The following is an 18,079-nucleotide window of genomic DNA, read 5'->3' on the forward strand; positions in this document are numbered from 1 at the left end:
CACTTTCAGGGAAGCAGCGGGGTTCAGTGAGAAACAGGCCAGGCGCACGGTGAGGGCAGAGGGAGGCCTCATGTCCCCAGACAAGCCTGCTTCCCACCCGCTGCATGGGGCTGGGACCACCAGGAGGGGCGGGGGCCGAAGAGCGGGTGCTGGGGCCCCGGGATGAAAAGAGGAGGAGGCTTGCCTCACCCCAGCCCCACACAAAACTTAACTCCACATGGCCAGCGACCTAAATCACAGCTGAAAGTATAAAAACTCAGACACAAACGGCTAAGTGTCACGACCTCAGGTTTGGCAATGGATTCTTAGTCTGACACCAAAAAAGCATGAACAACCAAAGAGAAAGGCTGTTATTGCACACTTAAACTACAGTGTAGCGTAAACATTACTTTTATATTCAGTGGGAAACCAAAAAATTTGTGTGCCTCGCTTTATTGAGGTATCTGCGTTATTGAGGTGGTCTGGAACTGAACCCACAGTATCTCCAAGGTCTGCTGGTATCCAAAAGAAATGAAAACATATGTCCACAAAGAAACTCACACATGCATGTTTATAGCAGCATTATTCATAAAAGCCAAAGGTGGGAACCCAAGTGTCTATCAGTGGATGACTGGATAAACAAACTCTGGAATATCAACACAAAGGAATGCTATTCAACCACAAAGAAATGAACTGACACTTCATGAACCTTGAAAACCTGCCAAGAGATAGAAACAGACACAAAAGGCCGTGTGTTGTATGATTCCTTTTATATGAAATATTCAGGACAGGCAAATCCACAACTGAAGGCAGATCAGCGGATGCCAGGGCCCGGGGAGGATTAGGTAACAGAGACACGTATTCTTCGAGGAGACGAAAAAGTTTTGAAAATAAAGAGATGGTGTTCCCACACACCACAGGGCAAGTGACCAAATGCACTGAACTGTACTGGTTGAAATGGTTAATTAACTGTGTGTTCTCTGAATTTCATCTCAATATGGAACTCAAAAACCCAATGCAACACCTCCAGTCAAGGTAGTTCCTCCAGAAAATTATTTCACAGTCAAGATAACCAAGGACAAAGCCTTGACTGCATCAGGACAAAAGGCTGAGGAGACAGTGGTCCCGCGGCACCCAAGGGGGGGCTGGTTCCAGGACCCCCGCCGACACCAGGATCCAAGGATACTCAAGCCCCCTGTAGAAAACGGTGCGGTATCTGCATATAACCAACATCCTCCTACACACTTTGAATCACCTCCAGGTTGCTTCTAGTACCTAATACAACGTGAATGTCATGTAACCAGCTGCCCGGACCAGACAAATTCAAGTGTTGCTTTTTGGAACTTTTTGGAATTTGCTTTTCGATCCGAGGTCGGCTGGATCTGCAGGTGCAGAACCCCCGGAAACAGAGGGCCAGCTGCCTGGATGCGGGCGAGACCCTCCCAGTAAGAGAGGAGGCCGTCAGCTCACTCACCCGGGAACCCCCAGCCGACAGGCACCAGGCAGGCGCGTGTCCCCTTCCCTCCAGCCACAGGAGGATCTTGAGACGGAGGGAAGCGTCACCCACTCAGAGGGGAGCCGATACCCCCTCTCGTGCCCACATACATACTCACACCCTCTGGGAAAACTGAAATAGCTCTTCCTAGAGGCAGACACAAAGCTAAAAGCACTCCTTTCACAGCCTCTGTGGCTCACGCAGGCAACATCCACGGGCCCCTGTGACTCGACATCAAACAAAAACCTGTATGAGACTAAGAAGCACGAAACCAAATCTTACTTCAGTGACCTGGATCCCAACACCGTCCTGCACAGCAAACCTGCCAGCAGCGGGTCAGGACGGGTCCCTCCTCCTGGGGGCCACTTCTGCCACGTTACACCAGGCAGGGTCGCAGGGCAGGTCGGACCGAGGAGCAGAAGCTTTGTCCTCCCACAGGCCGCCAGCAAAGACCCCATAGCTACCGACGTCCTGGTTTTAATTGAACACTCGCAAAAAAGCAGATACTCAGACAAGACTCCCCGTGGGCCTCTCATGCGCCTCCGCTTCGAAGCCGCAAGCCCTGGGAGAAATCCTAAGAGTCCACGGCAGGCCCCAGTGTTACTCTGTGGGGCTCCCAGAGGCAGGACTCAGCCCAGGAGTCACGGCTCCTCGGCCCTCAAACATCAAGCCGCCGCTCTGAAGGGGCTCTAGGGGTATCGGGGAGCCGCTCGAGATGCAGGGCCGGGGGCGGGCGAGCAGCTTCCCTGCTGGGGCTCCTCTCCCGCGCCCTCCCCCGCCATCTGGACACAGAAAGCTAAGCTTTAGCTCTGTTAACACACACCCACACGCACACACACACACGCTCACACACACAACCTGCAATCAACTCCTGGGCTCTAACACAGCAAAGAGCTGGGTCTTGCTCGCATTTTGTGGTTTTGTCTCCTGAAGAAAACCTTCTAAAACGTATTCATTCTGGCCAAAGTAGTGGCAGAGTTTATCAATCAGGCTGATAAAATTAATCAACACACAAATTTCTCGAGTGACTTTTGTAGGTGATGCTAGGTAACAATAAGATTCTCAGCCCTTTCCAGTGCAAAGGTGCTTCCAATTTTCCATAACCCTTTTAACCACACAGGAATCACAGCCCAGGTGTGACGGGAGCCTAAGCGGGCCTGGTCCGAGCATCAGATGGTATTAAGCACAAAGATCTACATTAACTCAACACCACAGAACCCCACCACACCCGTCCTGCCCCATCAGACCTTCCCTCTGGTCCCTCGGGGAGAGACGGGATTGCTGACCCCCCCCCCCCCCCGCTGGGCGGCCACCCACCCACAGCCTGTGAAGCACCACCAGGGCCGCCAGCTCTCCTTCCAAAAAGGCCACTTAGCTCCTGGTGACAGGCGGACCCCCAGCACTGGCTGCAAGTTCTCAGCTGCAAATGAAATGAGGCACGACCTCCGGAGATGACCGAGTTTGGACGAGCCCATTCCTACTACTTAAAAGGCCTGAGAATATCTTTCACTGGAAGGCTAGGTCACACCAAGTTACGTTCTAGAAAAGGGTCTGTGGTCTGGACCTTCTGAAAGTGATTTTCTTACAGATATCCTAACAACCTCAGCATCGTCTGACAGAAAACACAATTCAAAACGAAAGAAACAATTTAGTGACAACAGTCAGAAAATCAAGCCAAGAGCAAAACTTAGCTTCACGTCGCCTCTGGAAGGCACTACTGTCTGAATATGAAATGTGAGCTCACCTCAACGCCAGCCTCTCTGCAGACACTGACAACACTGCAAACCTGTGACAGAAATCACTAACTTCACCCAGTACCCCCAACCCCACGCTGACACCAATACCCTAAAGCTGCATTTAAGACCTGTGCAAATCTTTGCCCGATCTAGTACCTAACCGTGCTTTTCAGAGAGAAAGATGAGTCTCTGACGCTCCGTTAAAGAAAGCCATCGCTCAGGGTTACACGGCTTTATGTGACCTCAGGCGCGCTGGGCACGTGCCCCTCGTGGGTTCAGTTTCTCTCTTTCCTCTCCCCCTGGAGTTCCACGAGGAGAGCACAAGCTACTGCAGACAAAGGTGGACTCCCGAGAGAGTGGAAGGTCAAATCCACAGAGCGCGAGTCGGGGAGGTGACCCCAAAGCCCAGGAGGCGTCGTGGGGTCTTACCCAGGTTGTGCCTTTTCGACTTGGCGTGCTCGTGAATGTGCTTCTTCGTGAAACAGCCGAAGAAGACGCAGTGGAGGCAGGAGTGCAGCCGGTTCAGGTGGACGCCGCACACGTGACACACGCACGACTTTGCCTGAAATTCACAAGAGAGAGTTAGAAACCAGGGGTTCTCGGAAACACCAGGGCAAGGTGATCCCAACGGGCACAGCTCGGGAGGAAGGGGAAGCCCGGATTTCCTCTCAAGGTCTCACTGCCTAAAAGGTCATTTCGTTAATCCTGTCAGTTGCCCCCCAAAAGGCACGAAGGCCATTTAACTCAGAAGTGACTCCATGTTAAGAGACCTCGGCCCCTTCTCCAACTCAAAGCCGCTCAGACAAAGCGCCTGGAGCTCCGGGAGCAGTCAAGGTCCTTCCGCATCCAACGGGGCCCCCAGCCCCAGGTCACCTTTAACCTGCACTTCACTTCCAGTCTGATATTCCAGGTTCCAAGACCACAGCAAACCTATAATGAATCAACCCAGATGAATATGAATCAAAGCAATACACAGAAACAAGAAAAAGAACTGTTTGTGTCCGAGAACCAGACCACAGAAATCTAAAGTTTTAACCTGAGTGATGATGAGCACCACAGTAAACAATTCTCGTCCCCCCAAACCGCCCAGGAACGCCGGCACGACAATTACACCAGTGCCAACTGTGAACCCCTGCAGGTCACCAACTTGAACTCCCAGCCTCTGCGATGACACCACAAGACATAACCCTCTTGCTCTGATGGGGGTGCAGGGAGCTGGGGGTGAAGGGAGGTGGAAGATGAACAGGGCCTGGGAGATAAGGTTAAAACAGAAAAGGCCCAGAAAACAAAGGACAGCAGCACAAACGTGACACAGACACTGGCGCCGGGTACTGGAGCGATTATGCCGTTTGATCCTCAGCGCCAGCCACGAGGAAGGCTGCGAGCCCTTCTGACGTGCGCCTGCTGGTGGCCACACAGCCGGCCCGTGGACTGGGACCTCCTGACCCCACAGGCCACGCTCCCCCACTGAGCCCAGAAGCGGCCCCTCCAAGCCTCACTCGGCACACGCGAGACCAAGGCAGGAGCCGCCCAGGGCCAGGCTGACCGCCCACCCTCGACGGAAGCGTGGCGCGCACGGCCTGAGCCCTAGTCACAGACCTCTCTTCACACAGAACTCGAGCCACAGCGCTTCCACCAGGGAAAGCCGCACAGAGGCTCGGTAAGCCGTCCAGCCTCCAGAAGAGCAGGAAGCGGTGCAGGGGAGTTGGGGGAGGGTGTGTGGATGCTCCCCCAGGACGAGAGCCCCGAGGCTGGAGCGCGGCTCCGAGGACAGAGCAGAGCAGAGCAGCCGGCAGCCGGCACACAGGGCGGCCGGACCACAGAGCTCGACGCCAGTGCTCAGCTTGAGAAACGCAAATCCTCACCGGCAGCCACAGGCCAACAGGCCCCGTCCTGAAGCACAGCCTCACGAAAACTTCATGCCCAGGCTGATTTTTCACCTCCACGTACACTTTATCTCTGGACCCAGATGCAACTCTGATCATTACCACCGTATTTCTTCTCGACTAAGAGTCGCTCTCGGGACTTCCCTAATGGCACAGTGGTTAAGCATCCGCCCGCCAATGCAGGAGACACGGGTTCAAGCCCTGGGCCGGGAAGATCCCACCTGCCGCGGAGCAGCTAAGCCGGTGCACCACAACTACTGAGCCTGCGCTCTAGAGCCCACGAGCCACAACTACTGAGCCCACGTGCCACAACTACAGAAGCCCACGTGCCTAGAGCCCGTGCTCCACAACAAGAGAAGCCACCGCGATGAGAAGCCCGCGCACCAAAACGAAGAGTAGCCCCAGCTTGCCACAACCAGAGAAAGCCCACGTGCAGCAACGAAGACCCAACGCAGCCAAAAATAATTAATTAAATAAATAATTTTTTTAAAAAAAGAGTCGCTCTCAATGGCTAGTTACTTACCTTTTTTTGACACGAGGAAGAGGTTAGCTCTGCAAACCCTGTATGGTCAAGCCCCAGCGCAGGCCTCAGCACAGGGGACCCGTGTGCGCGCCCGGGTGGCGCAGGGTGTTCCTGTGGATGGCAGGATGTCCAGCGACATCCCTGGTCTCCACCCTGGGTCGCAGGGGGCGCCTGTCCCCTCCCAGCAGGAACCCCAGCTCTGGGACAATTCCACGGGAGTGCGAGGGTCACTGCAAAGACCTGTCTAAAACGCTGCAATACTAGGAACAGTAGTTGTATCATCTATTTATTCTTCCAATGACCAATCTAAGGAATTAACTAACTCTAATTGTTCTCAGTAACACAAGGAAATTTTTATTTTTCATTTACTTATTTTTTAACACAGGGAAATTTTTAAATTACATAATAGTTACTTGATGTGTAACAAATGATGCTTCCCAGTACCCCTGAAATTTTTCTTTTATATAAATACTGTTAGGAACAGATTCCTGGAATCTGTTCACTGCTCACTACAGCTACAGATGTAAAGAAAAGATAAAGAGGTATTCCTTATTTTTATCACTCAGGATATATTAAATGTGTGATCATGATTTTATTAAAATTCCTCTATGAACTTAACAAGAAATCCAATTCTGTTTATACAATTCGAGAAAGAATTCAAGACTAGCATTACCCTGAAAATATAGACGTATCAAGGTAAGTATATAATTTTAACACATCATTTTTTCCCCTTAAAACACACAAAAGCTTTAAAAACAGATCAAAATTTAAGCCCTGAATTTTAAATGCATATCTGTATCACCTGTTCTCTTGCAGAACTTCCCAAAAGAAAAATCTGCCTAAAGAAAAAAGGCCTCAAGAATTTTAGCTGCACAAAAAAAGTACTACAGAAATTAAACAGAGGCAGATGGGCTACAACCAGAACAAAGAAATTGGTCACATCCTGAAACAGATCAGGGAAAAGAAAGCCCCAGATATAAACACACACACACAATTTGACTAAACCTTTTTCACATAAATAAAGCCCATGCTCAGGACTCATTTTAAGGCCGTGAATCAGATTTCATAACTAGGGCTCCACTGGCAGGCAGTCCCAAGCACAAACCTATTTTCCATAAACACCAAGGACGCGCCACCTGCCCCAGGCGGAAACGCTCAGCTTAGCTGGTGCTTCCATGAGCGGCAGCTTCCACAAGCCAGTGACTCCAGCATGATGGGCATGAGGAGGGAGGGGAGACAGCTTGGGAATTCCCGCTGGGCAATTCTGGCCCTATCTGAGCACAAAAATGAGTAACGGAAAGAATGGGTTATACAATGTACAAAAAAAGAATCCCCCAAGTCCACTCTGAAACTGACACTGTACACACACACTGCGCAGTCTTCTTCATGGGAGGATTCCACCTACCGCAGTAGAAAAGACAAGACTACAAAGCCTTCATTTTATAATCATCATAGTAATAACTGATTCAGGCAAAAATAAAAAATGGGGGTGAAAAAATATTGGGTCATTCACAATAGTTAAAAGGTGGAAACAGCCCAAATCTCCATTAATGGATCAATGGATACACAAAATATGGTGTATCCACACAACGGAGTACTACCCAGCCATAAAAAAAAAAAAAACAAAGTACTAATTCACGCTACAACGTGGATGAACCTTCACAACACGCTAAGTGAGAAAAGTCAGACACCAGAAGTCACATACTGTGTGATTCCGTTTATATGAAATGTCCAGAAGAGGCAAATCCAGAGAGAGAACAGAGATCAGAGGTTGCCAGGGGCTGGAGGGAGAGTGGGGAGCCGATGAAACGGTTTGAAGCTTCACAGAGGTGGCTGGTGACCGTACAACACTGGGAACTCACTGGGTAGTTTAAAGTGGTTAATTTTTGTGTGAATTTCACCTCAATAAAGGAAAAAAATACATCAAAGTATTCACGTGTGTATACATATGCATATATGTATGTATACTGGGGTGTTGGATATTTTCAAAGTATCACCCCAGATATTACTTTTGTTAATTAAACGAGAAAAGGTTATGTTTTGCAACAGAGAACTCGGGCCAACACGGCCTTAACCAAACTTAACAGCCCCAAAAGGAAAAACTGATGAATCCAGATAAATGTACAGCTGACCCTTGAACAACACAAGCTTGAACTGCAAGGGTCCACTTATATGTGGATTTTCAATAAATATACAAAAAATATGTGTGTAGAACATTATATGCAAGACTTGTAGCGAAGTGGATAGCCTATCCTCACATAGGCATAAGGTAAGGGATGTTTAATATAAAATAAAGTATTCATTTCTTACTGTTTTATAACTTTGCTTTCAAAGAATTACCATACAGCATGCGCCCCTTGCTCCCCCTCTCCTCATAATCGGAGATACTGCGTATCGGTCTATCATCACGGGTAACTTTTTAATTTAACAATGTTTCCAATACTGTATTATGAACATGACTGCAATGCTGTGTACCATGAACATTTTACAATAATTCGATCATTAGTGTACCGGCTAGGCTACTGTATTAATTTGATTACACTCAACTACCATAAAGCAATCACACTGCTACTTCTTTGTTACCAATACAGAATTGCTATACCTATAAACTAATATGAATTTCTTTTTCACATTATCTTTTCATTTTTGACGTTAGCTCCATTCCCCAACCTCCATCAACAACCTATGATTTAATCAATCACACCTGTGTAACGATTTAATCACTGCCTATTCTTTAAATTAATTATTGATTTATTTTTGGCTGTGTTGGGTCTTCGCTGCTGCGCGCGGGCTTTCTCTAGTTGCGGTGAGCAGGGGCTACTCTTCATTGCGGTGCGCGGGCTTCTCATTGCGGTGGCTTCTCTTGTTGCGGAGCACAGGCTCTAGGCACGCAGGTTTCAGTAGTTGCGGCACACGGGCTCAGTACTCGTGGCTTGCGGGCTCTAGAGTGCAGGCTCAGTAATTGTGGCGCACAGGCTTAGTTGCTCTGCGGCACATGGGGTCTTCTCGGACCAGGGCTTGAACCCGTGTCTCCTGCATTGGCAGGTGAATTCTTAACAACCACTGCACCACCATTAATCGTGACTATATAATGAAGCCTCCATAAAAACCCTAAAAACTTCACTGGGACAGAAGCTCCTTTGCTCAGCACCCCCCAGACCTCAGCCTACGGATCTCTTCATCTAGCTGCTCACCTGTATTCTTCATAATAACCTTAATAATAAATGGGTAAACGTACGTAAATGTTTCCCTGAGCCTTGTGAGCCCGAGGAGGGGAGCACAGCCTTATGACTGGTGTCTGAAGTGGGCGCATCCTGTGGGACTGAGCCCTCAACCTACAGGATTGGCCGCCAACTCCAGGTCGACGAGTCAGACAGTCAGATTTGTGTGACGCCCAGCTGGTGTCGGCTGAGACTGGAGAGTTACTCGGTCGCGCTGGAAAACATGCCCAAATAATTTAGCTGGAGCATGAACTTCAGAGTCAGACTGACCTAATTTCAAGGCCCAGACCTGGCATTTAATCAGTGACCTTGTGCAGGTCAGGAGACTTAACTGCCAAGTCCACCTGAAGTGCACTGTGAGTTCCAAAACAAAACTACGTGAGAGCTGCTTTATAAAACGCAAAATGCTATGTAAATACAAAGTAGGATTATCATAAATGAAAAACAAGTGAGCCCAAGAGACGTGGCGCCGCCCAAGGTCGAAGGGCGCACACCTGGCAGAAGCAACCCCGCCCTGCCCGGACCGACCACCTCAGCCGCTGTTCTTAATTTAAATTTCCGATCACCTCCCAACTGTCCATTACAAGCGCCTACAAGAAGCCGTCGGACTCTCCTAGAACCTCATTTAACCTGTTGCTCCCGCTTTCCTCCCCAGAACTGCTGACAGGTGATGAAAGTGACGGACACACCCTCCGCTACAGGTGCTGCCGGGTTAAGATGAGGCAAGAACAGGCGTCGGTGAGGCCGGTCACCTCCGTCTCTGGAAACCTCAGCTTCTCAACATCTGCTTGATGCCTGCCTCCTCAGGTCTGGGCACTCAAGGCAGCAGGTCCCTCAGGAAAGACACAGCACTACTTCAGATCTCGCCCGAGGGCTCAACTCAGGTCTGATGCAGCCTCTGAATCAGCTGCCAATTTGCAGGAAATAGAGCGAAAGATGAATTCGTGCCCCAAGCCTGCAACCAGCAAATCCAGACCCGGGAAATGATCCCGGCAAAGCCCCAAGCTCTTCAGCAGATGCCGTGTGCGGACCAGGGGTGAGGCGACCGAGACACATCGGTACAGCCACGAGGGGACCCCACCCAGGGACGAAAGGCTGGGAGAGCGCTGAGCGGGTGAAGCGCAGGGTCGAGGGCGTGAGATATTCTGTGAAGCTCGCAGTGGTAGATGCTTCTCACCTGCACCTGCCACACCAAGTGCAGACCTTAATAAATAAAGGCTTGGGCTTCCTCTTCAAACCTGGAACCACAGCCGTGAACCACGAGGGACACATCAGACAAACCCAAATTCAGGGACATCCTACAAATACCTGAGCAGTACTCCTCAAACACTCCTCAAAACCGCTAAGGGCATCAAAAACAAGGCAAGTCTGAGAAACTGTCACAACGCACAGGAGCCTGAGACTCAGACTAAATCTCAGGTGGGATCCCAGAGAGGGTTCTGGGACAGATCAGGGAAAAACTAATCAAATCTGAATAAAGTATGACCTTTAGTTAATAATAATGTATCAAGCTTGGCCATTAGTTGTAACAAAACATACCAGAGAAAAGTAAAAAGTTAACAATCGAGGAGATGGGGGGTTGATACAGGACCTCTCTGTATTTTTTTTTTTTTTAATTTATTTGGCGCGGGGTTTTAGTTGCGGCAGCAGGCTGCTTAGTTGTGGCATGCGAAATCTCAGTTGCGGCATGCATGTGGGATCTAGTTCCCTGACCAGGGACTGAACCCAGGCCCCCTGCATTGGGAGCGCAGTCTTATCCACTGCGCCACCAGGGAAGTCCCTCTGTATTATTTTTGGTAACTTTTCTGTTAACTCTAAAACGACTATTATTAATTTGCATAGAACTAAATACACACACAGATGAACACAAGTAAAAACTGGGGAAATAGGAATGAATGGGCTGACTGTATCGATACTGACTCGTGGTTGTAACAGTGTATTTAGTTTCGCTAGATGTTACCATCAGGGGAAACCAGTTAAAGGTTCTCTGCTATTTTTCACAACAGCTGGTCAATCTACAATTACCTCAAAAGAAAAACTGTTTTCATTTTAGATCTTTTACTTGGAATGGCCTGTCCCCTGCTTAGTATGAATGCTGCAATGCTTTGTTGTGATGATTGGAAAGATCCAATTCATCAATAGATAAAGCAAAAGTCAATTCTGCAAAGCAAGAAGTTTTGAAAAGGAAGAAAGTTTACTTTAAAAAGTGGACATAAAAAAACAAAAAAAACAAAACAAAAAAAATGGACATATCTAAAAAATGAACTAAAAAAGAAAAATGACGGACAGGAGACAGCTCTCTGCAGTATTCTCATCACCATCACGTAAGTGCCTGGCAGAGTCAAAAAATACTAATTTAGCCACTGGTGGAGCCAGTAACGCTGGACATTACACAGCTCTCGGTCTACCACCTACCAGACGCTGTGTCCTGTCACTTCAGGTATTTTGTCTAAGCCAGTGACAGCTGAATTGTTACTCTCCAAAGATCATTTCTACTAAACAGTTCAAACATAAGAGATTCATTCAGACCTCAAGAGACGGATCTCAGACTCTAGAATTGAAGCAACATTGATAAAAAAAGACGACCAGTAAGAACCCTAGAATAAATCTTCTTCTAAAACACATAGTAAAGTAACACTGACTCAAGATAAATAAGACCATTTTCCACCTGAAATGACCTCCCCTTCCACACCACAACCAAAGGCTTGAACCATGCTTCTAAAATACTGACTACCCAGAAACAGAAAGTACATGATATCACTTATATACGGAATCTAAAATACCACACAATGAACTTATCTACAATACAGACTCACAGACATAGAGAACAGACTTGTGGTTGCGGGGGGTGGGGGGGGAGTGGGAGGTTGGGATTAGCAGATGCAAGCTAGCATATATAGGATGGATACACAACAAGGTCCTACTGTACAGCACAGGGAACTGTATTCAATATCCTGTGATAAACCATAATGAAAAAAATATGAAAAAGAATGTATACATGTATGAATGTAACTTTGTTGTACAGCAGAAATTAACACATTGTAAATCAACTAGACTTCAATAAAATAAATTGAAAATAAAATAAAATGAAATACTGACTACAAAAGCTTCCCTCCTCTTAGGCAAGTGTTCATAGGCTGACAAGCTATACTGTCCCTTCGTAAAGATACAAAATGAAAGTTAGGGCATTCCACTTGTACTCTATGAAAGTATGTTATCTTAGACTTTTTACATTTTACACTTTTTAAAAAAATTTCTCTACTGTTTCCCTTACGTAAAACTGCACTTTTTAAATGCATCTCAGATTTGTATCAAGTAGACAAATCACATTTCAATCCCTCAGTAAACCAAAACTCATGCAGTTAAAAGGGTCTTGCCCAAGATTATTCCTTCTTAAAACTGATTACCAGGCTTAAGATTTACAAATTCTTAGTAAATCCTCCAAACTGAAAGCCTGGGGGGTGGGGGAGAGCAAAATACACAATGCCATTTCCATCCAATGGAATATTAACTGCACAGTTCAAGAGAGTGAGATCTGTATGTGTAGGGAACAAATGAAAAAAGGAAACAGGACACACAGCATGTATATTTACAAAAACAAAAATGTGTAACTTTGCTGTATACGCCTTTGAAGCGTTCTCTCTCTCTCTTTTTTTTTTTGGCCGTACCACACGGCATGCAGGATCTTCCCCGACCAGGAATGGAACACGTGCCCCCTGCGTTGGCAGTGCAGAGTCTTAACCACTGGACCTCCAGGGAAGTCCTGAGCTGTTCTCTTTTTAAACAATGAGAACATATTCATATCATCACTTCTGTAATTACTTTTTAAAACTATGTGGATTCATGAATTTTAATCTTTCAGTAAAACCAGCATCTCAGCATCTAGAATTATTTACACATTCCTTCAAGTATGTTTAGGCTACAATTATCTTATGTGTAGGAACTGTCATTGGACATCTACAAATACTGTGAATTTTAAGGCAGGTATTTAGTATCTTGCTATTTGACACCTACTATTTAAATGGTCTTTAAAAATTATGATTTCAATTCCTCAAGACAGAAACCTGGGGTTAAGAGTTAGTTGGCTCTGACTCAACAACAAAAAAACAACCAACCCAATCAAAAACTGGGCAGAAGACCTTAATAGACGTCTCTCCAAAGAAGACGCACGTGAAAAGATGCTCAACATCACTGTCAGAGAAACACAAATCAAAAGTACAGTGAGGTACCACCTCAAACCAGTCGGAACGGCCATCATTAAAATCTCTACAAGGGGACTCCCTGGTGGTCCAGTGGTAAAGAATCCATGCAGGTTCGATCCCTGGTCACGGAACTAAGATCCCACATGCCGTGGGACAACTAAGCCTGCGCCACAACTACTGAGCTCGCGCTCCTCAACGAGAGCCCGTGGGCTGCAAACTACAGAGCCTACACACCCTGGAGCCCCCGCCACTAGAGAGAGAAACCCACGTGCCGCAACAAAGACCCGACACAACCAAAAAAATAAATATTTTTTAAGAAACCTCTACAAGTAATAAATGCTGGGGACTTCCCTGGTGGTCCGGTGGCTAAGACTCCACGCTCGCAGTGCAGGGGGCCCGGGTTCGATCCCCGGTCAGGGAACTAGATCCCACATGCCGCAACTAAGAGTTCACGTGCCACAACTAAGATCCAGTGCAGCCAAATGAACAAAAAACAAAAAACAAACAAATAACAAATGCTGGAAAGGATGTGGAGCAGAGGGAACCCTCTTACACTGCCGGTGGGAATGTAAGTTGGTGCAGCCACTGTGGAAAACAGTATGATGGTTCCTTAGAAAATTAAAGATAGAATTACCATACCATCTAGCAATCCCACTCCTGGGCTATACCCAGACAAAACTATAATTTAAAAAGATACATGCACCGGTATGTCCACAGCAGCAGCACTATTCACAATAGCCAAGGCATGGAAACAACCTAAATGTCCATCAACAGATGGACCGATATAGAAAATGTGGTACGTATATACAATGGAATACTACTCAGCCACAAAAAAGAACGAAATAATGTCATTTGCATCAACACGGATGACCTAGAGATTATCATACTAAGTGAAGTCAGAAAAAGAAAAATACCATATAATATCACTTATATGTGGAATCTAAAACATGGCACAAATGAACCTATATACAAAACAGAAATAGACTCACAGACATAGAGAACAGACTTGTGGTTGCCGAGGGGTGGAGGGAGAGGGATGGACTGGGAGTTTGGGGTTGGTAGATGCAAACTATTACACATAGACTGGATAAACAACAAGGTCCTACTGTAGAGCACAGGGAACTATATCCAATCTCCTGGGATAAACCGTAATGGAAAAAAATATTTAAAAAAAAGAACGTCTGTATGTGTAAAACTGAGTCACTTTGCTGTACAGCAGAGATTGGCACAGCATTGTAAATCAACTATATTTCAATAAAAAAGAAAAAAAGAGCTAGTTGACTCTGGACTGAAGAGAAAATGGGAGATCTAAAAAAATATGGAATCAGCCCACTTTCTTCCAAAGGGTGTCCGGTCCATAGTTCTTTAAATAGTAGCATTAAGCCCACAAATGTAGAAACAGAAAAAATGCTGGAGCAAGCAAGGTCTGACTTCTGTGCCTGAGAGCATCTAGAAACAGTTCCTTCTCTCCAGCCCCTTTTTTCAAACAAAAAACCTCTCGTAGATTTTCTACCCAAAGGGTTGCCTTAGTCCCCAAATTTTGTGCCAAAAAATCTTCAAGATGGTTTCCTGTCCTCCAGATTACTGTCCAAATTAAAGCAAAATCAGTAATGGTCCAGAAGTGCCAATGCTTCTGCACTTTGTGGTGACGTACTTTGGTAAAAATATTTACCACGGCTACAAGAAGTGCTCTGTATTTTTGAGGACAAGCTGCTGGAAAATTTTAGAATCACAGAAACCGTTCAAGAAGACAGAAGGGATTATTTAAAACAACGTTACCTGTCTCTCAAAGTGTCTATATATTCAAAAGAGAACACAGACTGGGTTAAGTTATAAAAACCAGAAGAACTGAAAATTCCTGATGTCTTCATTTCCCGGTTCCATTTTCACACACAAACCCTCAAGTGGTAAGATACATGCCAGAGACATCCAGTAGCTCTGAATCCTCAATCGGGGAACATTTTTCCATTCAGAAAATTATCAAATCTGATCACGCTCTTCTCACTCTGTCCACCAAAAGAAAAATCAAAGTTTGGATATAAAAATCATAACCCACCTCTACTTAGAGGAGACAGAGTTTTAACCCCTGTAATTTTACTGTAGCTGAGACCTCACTGCAGCTTCTTTGAGCAACCTCGAAGAAGTTTAACTTAGGTTGAAGTATTTCATAGACAACTTCCTGGTGTTAAAACCAAACTACTGGGCTTCCCTGGTGGCGCAGTGGTTAAGAATCTGCCTGCCAATGCAGGGGACATGGGTTTGAGCCCTGCTCCAAGAAGATCCCACATGCCACGGAGCAGCTAAGCCTGTGTGCCACAACTACTGAGCCTGAGCCCTAGAGCCCGTGAGCCACAACTACTGAGCCCGTGTGCCACAACTACTGAAGCCTGCGCGCCTAGAGCCTGTGCTCCGCAACAAGAGAACCCACCTCAACGAGAAGTCCGTGCACCGCAACGAAGAGTAGCCCCCGCTCGCCACAACTAGAGAAAGCCCGTGTGCAGGAGCGAAGACCCAACGCAGCCAAAAATAAAATAAATTTATTTTAAAAAAACAACAAAAAAACCTAACTACTAAGCCTGCACATCTGCTGAGAAACCTCTGCAAACTGCCAAACGTGCATTACTCACTGTTCACCATTCCTCAAACCAAATCCTCTTTGGCTGGGCCACTAGGGTTGTAGAAGTGCACAGGACCCCCCAACATTCAGGGAATAGACAGATGGAGGACATAAGGGTTCACTGCTGGGATACGACCATAAAGCACTGCAGCCTGACAGACCCGAGTTCTAAAACAGGTTCTCACACCACTTCTTGTCTGTCTATAGCTCAAGTTCTTACTAGTCAGTAATACAGACATGGTTCAGCAGCTTTCAAACTAAGCAACTGACATTTGAAGATTAATCCAAGCCACATGTAAGCAAAAAAGAAAAAGAAAAAAAGTGATCCTTTCCTCAGGAAATTCAGCAAAGTTAATGATGGGTTAAACTTGACTCAAGTTAAAAATTACAGGGGTGGGGGGCGACGAGGAGGGAAAGAGTAAAAGGGCAGGGGCTCCGTCCTCAACCCAATGTGGAGATGGGTCACATGCATACTGACCAACAAACAACGTGGAGCAGTAACACGATTATCACCTGAAAAACGGTATCAACCAGGCGATTTCATTTTAAAGACACACAATTCCACCAGCAAGAATCTCACTCCCATCCTCGTAGGATTCTATTTCACCTCCGACTTTAGTTCATCCTAACAGGCAATGCTTCCCAACACCAATATTGATAAAAATAAAGAAAACTGGTGCTTAACATTCTCTACATGCTCAGCAGATGTTAGTTTTCCCATAAAAAAATGCTACTCGAGGTGGACACTGCCTAACAGCGCCTGCCCTCAGGCTGCGAACTGCAAAATCGCGCTGCACGGTAAAAACAGCTTCTTCGGGTAAGATAAAGAAATAATGTCATTTTCTGATTTCCAAATCACTAATAAGCCTAACCGCTTAGATGGTACCTACGCCCGAAAAACAAGACACTGTGTACCGTTTCCTCAGTACCTCAGGGAGGCGCCCCAGTCCCACCTGCCTTTAGACAGTCCTTCCTTTAATAAAACCCGCTCCTGCGCAGCCACAGGGGACCCCGCCAATCCACGGCGTGCCGGGAAACACGCGACTCTAAGCGGCAGAGCCGGCTGGTTTCTAGGACTCGCGGCGCTCTGCACCTGCGCCCGGGCACACCTGGGGGGAGCTGGCGCGTCCCGGAACGTCCCTGCGGACCCTGGGCCCGGGGGTGCCACGCACTGAAATGGGGGGCGCGCGTCCCTGCGGACCCTGGGCCCTGGGGTGCTCCGCGCTCAAATGGGGGGCGCGCGTCCCTGCGGAACCTGGGCCCGGGGGCGCCCCGCACTCAGAGGGCGGGGCGGGCGTCCCTGCGAACTCTGGGCGCTCGGCGGCTGTACCCGCATCCCGGTGACCCCGCGCCTCCGACCCAGCAACCCCCAGGCACCAGCCAGGGCGGCGAAGGCTTTGCACAGCGTGGGCGGCACAGGCCGCGTCCTCGGCAGCTGCGCCCTCTCCCTCTCAGCGCCTCCATCCCCGGCCCCACCCCGCCCGGAGGGTCCCTAAGACACGCCCCGCGCTGCAGCGTCGGGGACCCTCCCCCTCCTACCCAGCAGCCCCGGGAGAGACCGCCCCCCCGCACGCACGCCCGCGCCCACCCCGCCCCCGCCCGGAGTGCAGGAGGTGGGGGAGGGGACGGCGGAGCGCGAGGCCCCCCCCTCCCCCCACCACCACGCAGGGCCACGCTGCACGGGGCGCACCTTGCGCTTGCGGGCCTCCGCCGAGCCGCTCCACACGAAGCACTGGTAAATGGCGCGCAGGTTCTGCTTCCAGTTGTCCACCTTGAAGCTGCCCAGGTGCGCACAGCCCGGAGGCGTCACCACCAGCTCCGCGTCCATGGCCTCGCCGTCCGGCTCGCGCCGGGGCGCCGGCGGAGACGAGGACGACGCCAGCGCGACGCGGGGCTGCGGGCGGCACGGCCAAGGGACAGGCCCGGGACAAAGCGGAGCCGCGCGACCGGGGTGGCGGGCGCCGCCCGCGCTGCGCTCGCGGGTAGCCGAGGCCGCAATGGGGCTACGTCATCGCCGCCGGGGCGCACCGCGCATGCGCCAGCCGCCGGCGGCCCCTCCCCCATGGGCTTGGGCTGGCGATGGGTGGAGCTGGCGAGGCCCCGCCCCTTCGCCCCCGCCATTGGTCAGCGGCGGCCGCGTGACGTCCCGCCCTCCGAGGAGGCGAGGCGGGACGGGACCTGTTTGCGCCGGCGGGCGCTGCCGCAGGGGCGGAGCTGGCGGTGCGGTGGGGGGTGGGGGGTGGGCGGTCGCTGGGCCGCACCTGGTGGCAGTCCAGTGAATCCGGTCAGGCCGCCCGCGAATCTGGACTTCCCGATGGGAAGCAGGGAACCACGGACTCGCGCGCTCGATCAGGTTTCGCCGACGCGTCGCCGTCCAGCTCTCGAGCTGCCCATTCACGGCTCCGGAAGCTCGGGTCCCG

The 18,079-nt window shown here is 48.9% G+C and overlaps 1 protein-coding gene across 1 annotated transcript in view; it reads right to left on the minus strand.

Annotated features, from left to right (window-relative positions):
* The window catches only part of USP22 (ubiquitin specific peptidase 22), a 32,216-nt gene extending 14,555 nt beyond the window's left edge, over positions 1 to 17,661 (minus strand). The window contains exons 1-2 of the mRNA XM_068530610.1: positions 17,350 to 17,661; positions 3,640 to 3,772 (exon numbers count right to left, since the gene is read on the minus strand). Of these exons, the coding sequence (XP_068386711.1) occupies positions 3,640 to 3,772; positions 17,350 to 17,487 (271 nt within the window). The 5' untranslated portion in view covers positions 17,488 to 17,661. The remainder of the gene's footprint in view (positions 1 to 3,639; positions 3,773 to 17,349) is intronic.
* Positions 17,662 to 18,079: the final 418 nt, after the last annotated feature.

Source organism: Eschrichtius robustus, chromosome 20 (genome assembly GCF_028021215.1).
Source record: "Eschrichtius robustus isolate mEscRob2 chromosome 20, mEscRob2.pri, whole genome shotgun sequence".
NCBI classification, from domain to species: domain Eukaryota; kingdom Metazoa; phylum Chordata; class Mammalia; order Artiodactyla; family Eschrichtiidae; genus Eschrichtius; species Eschrichtius robustus.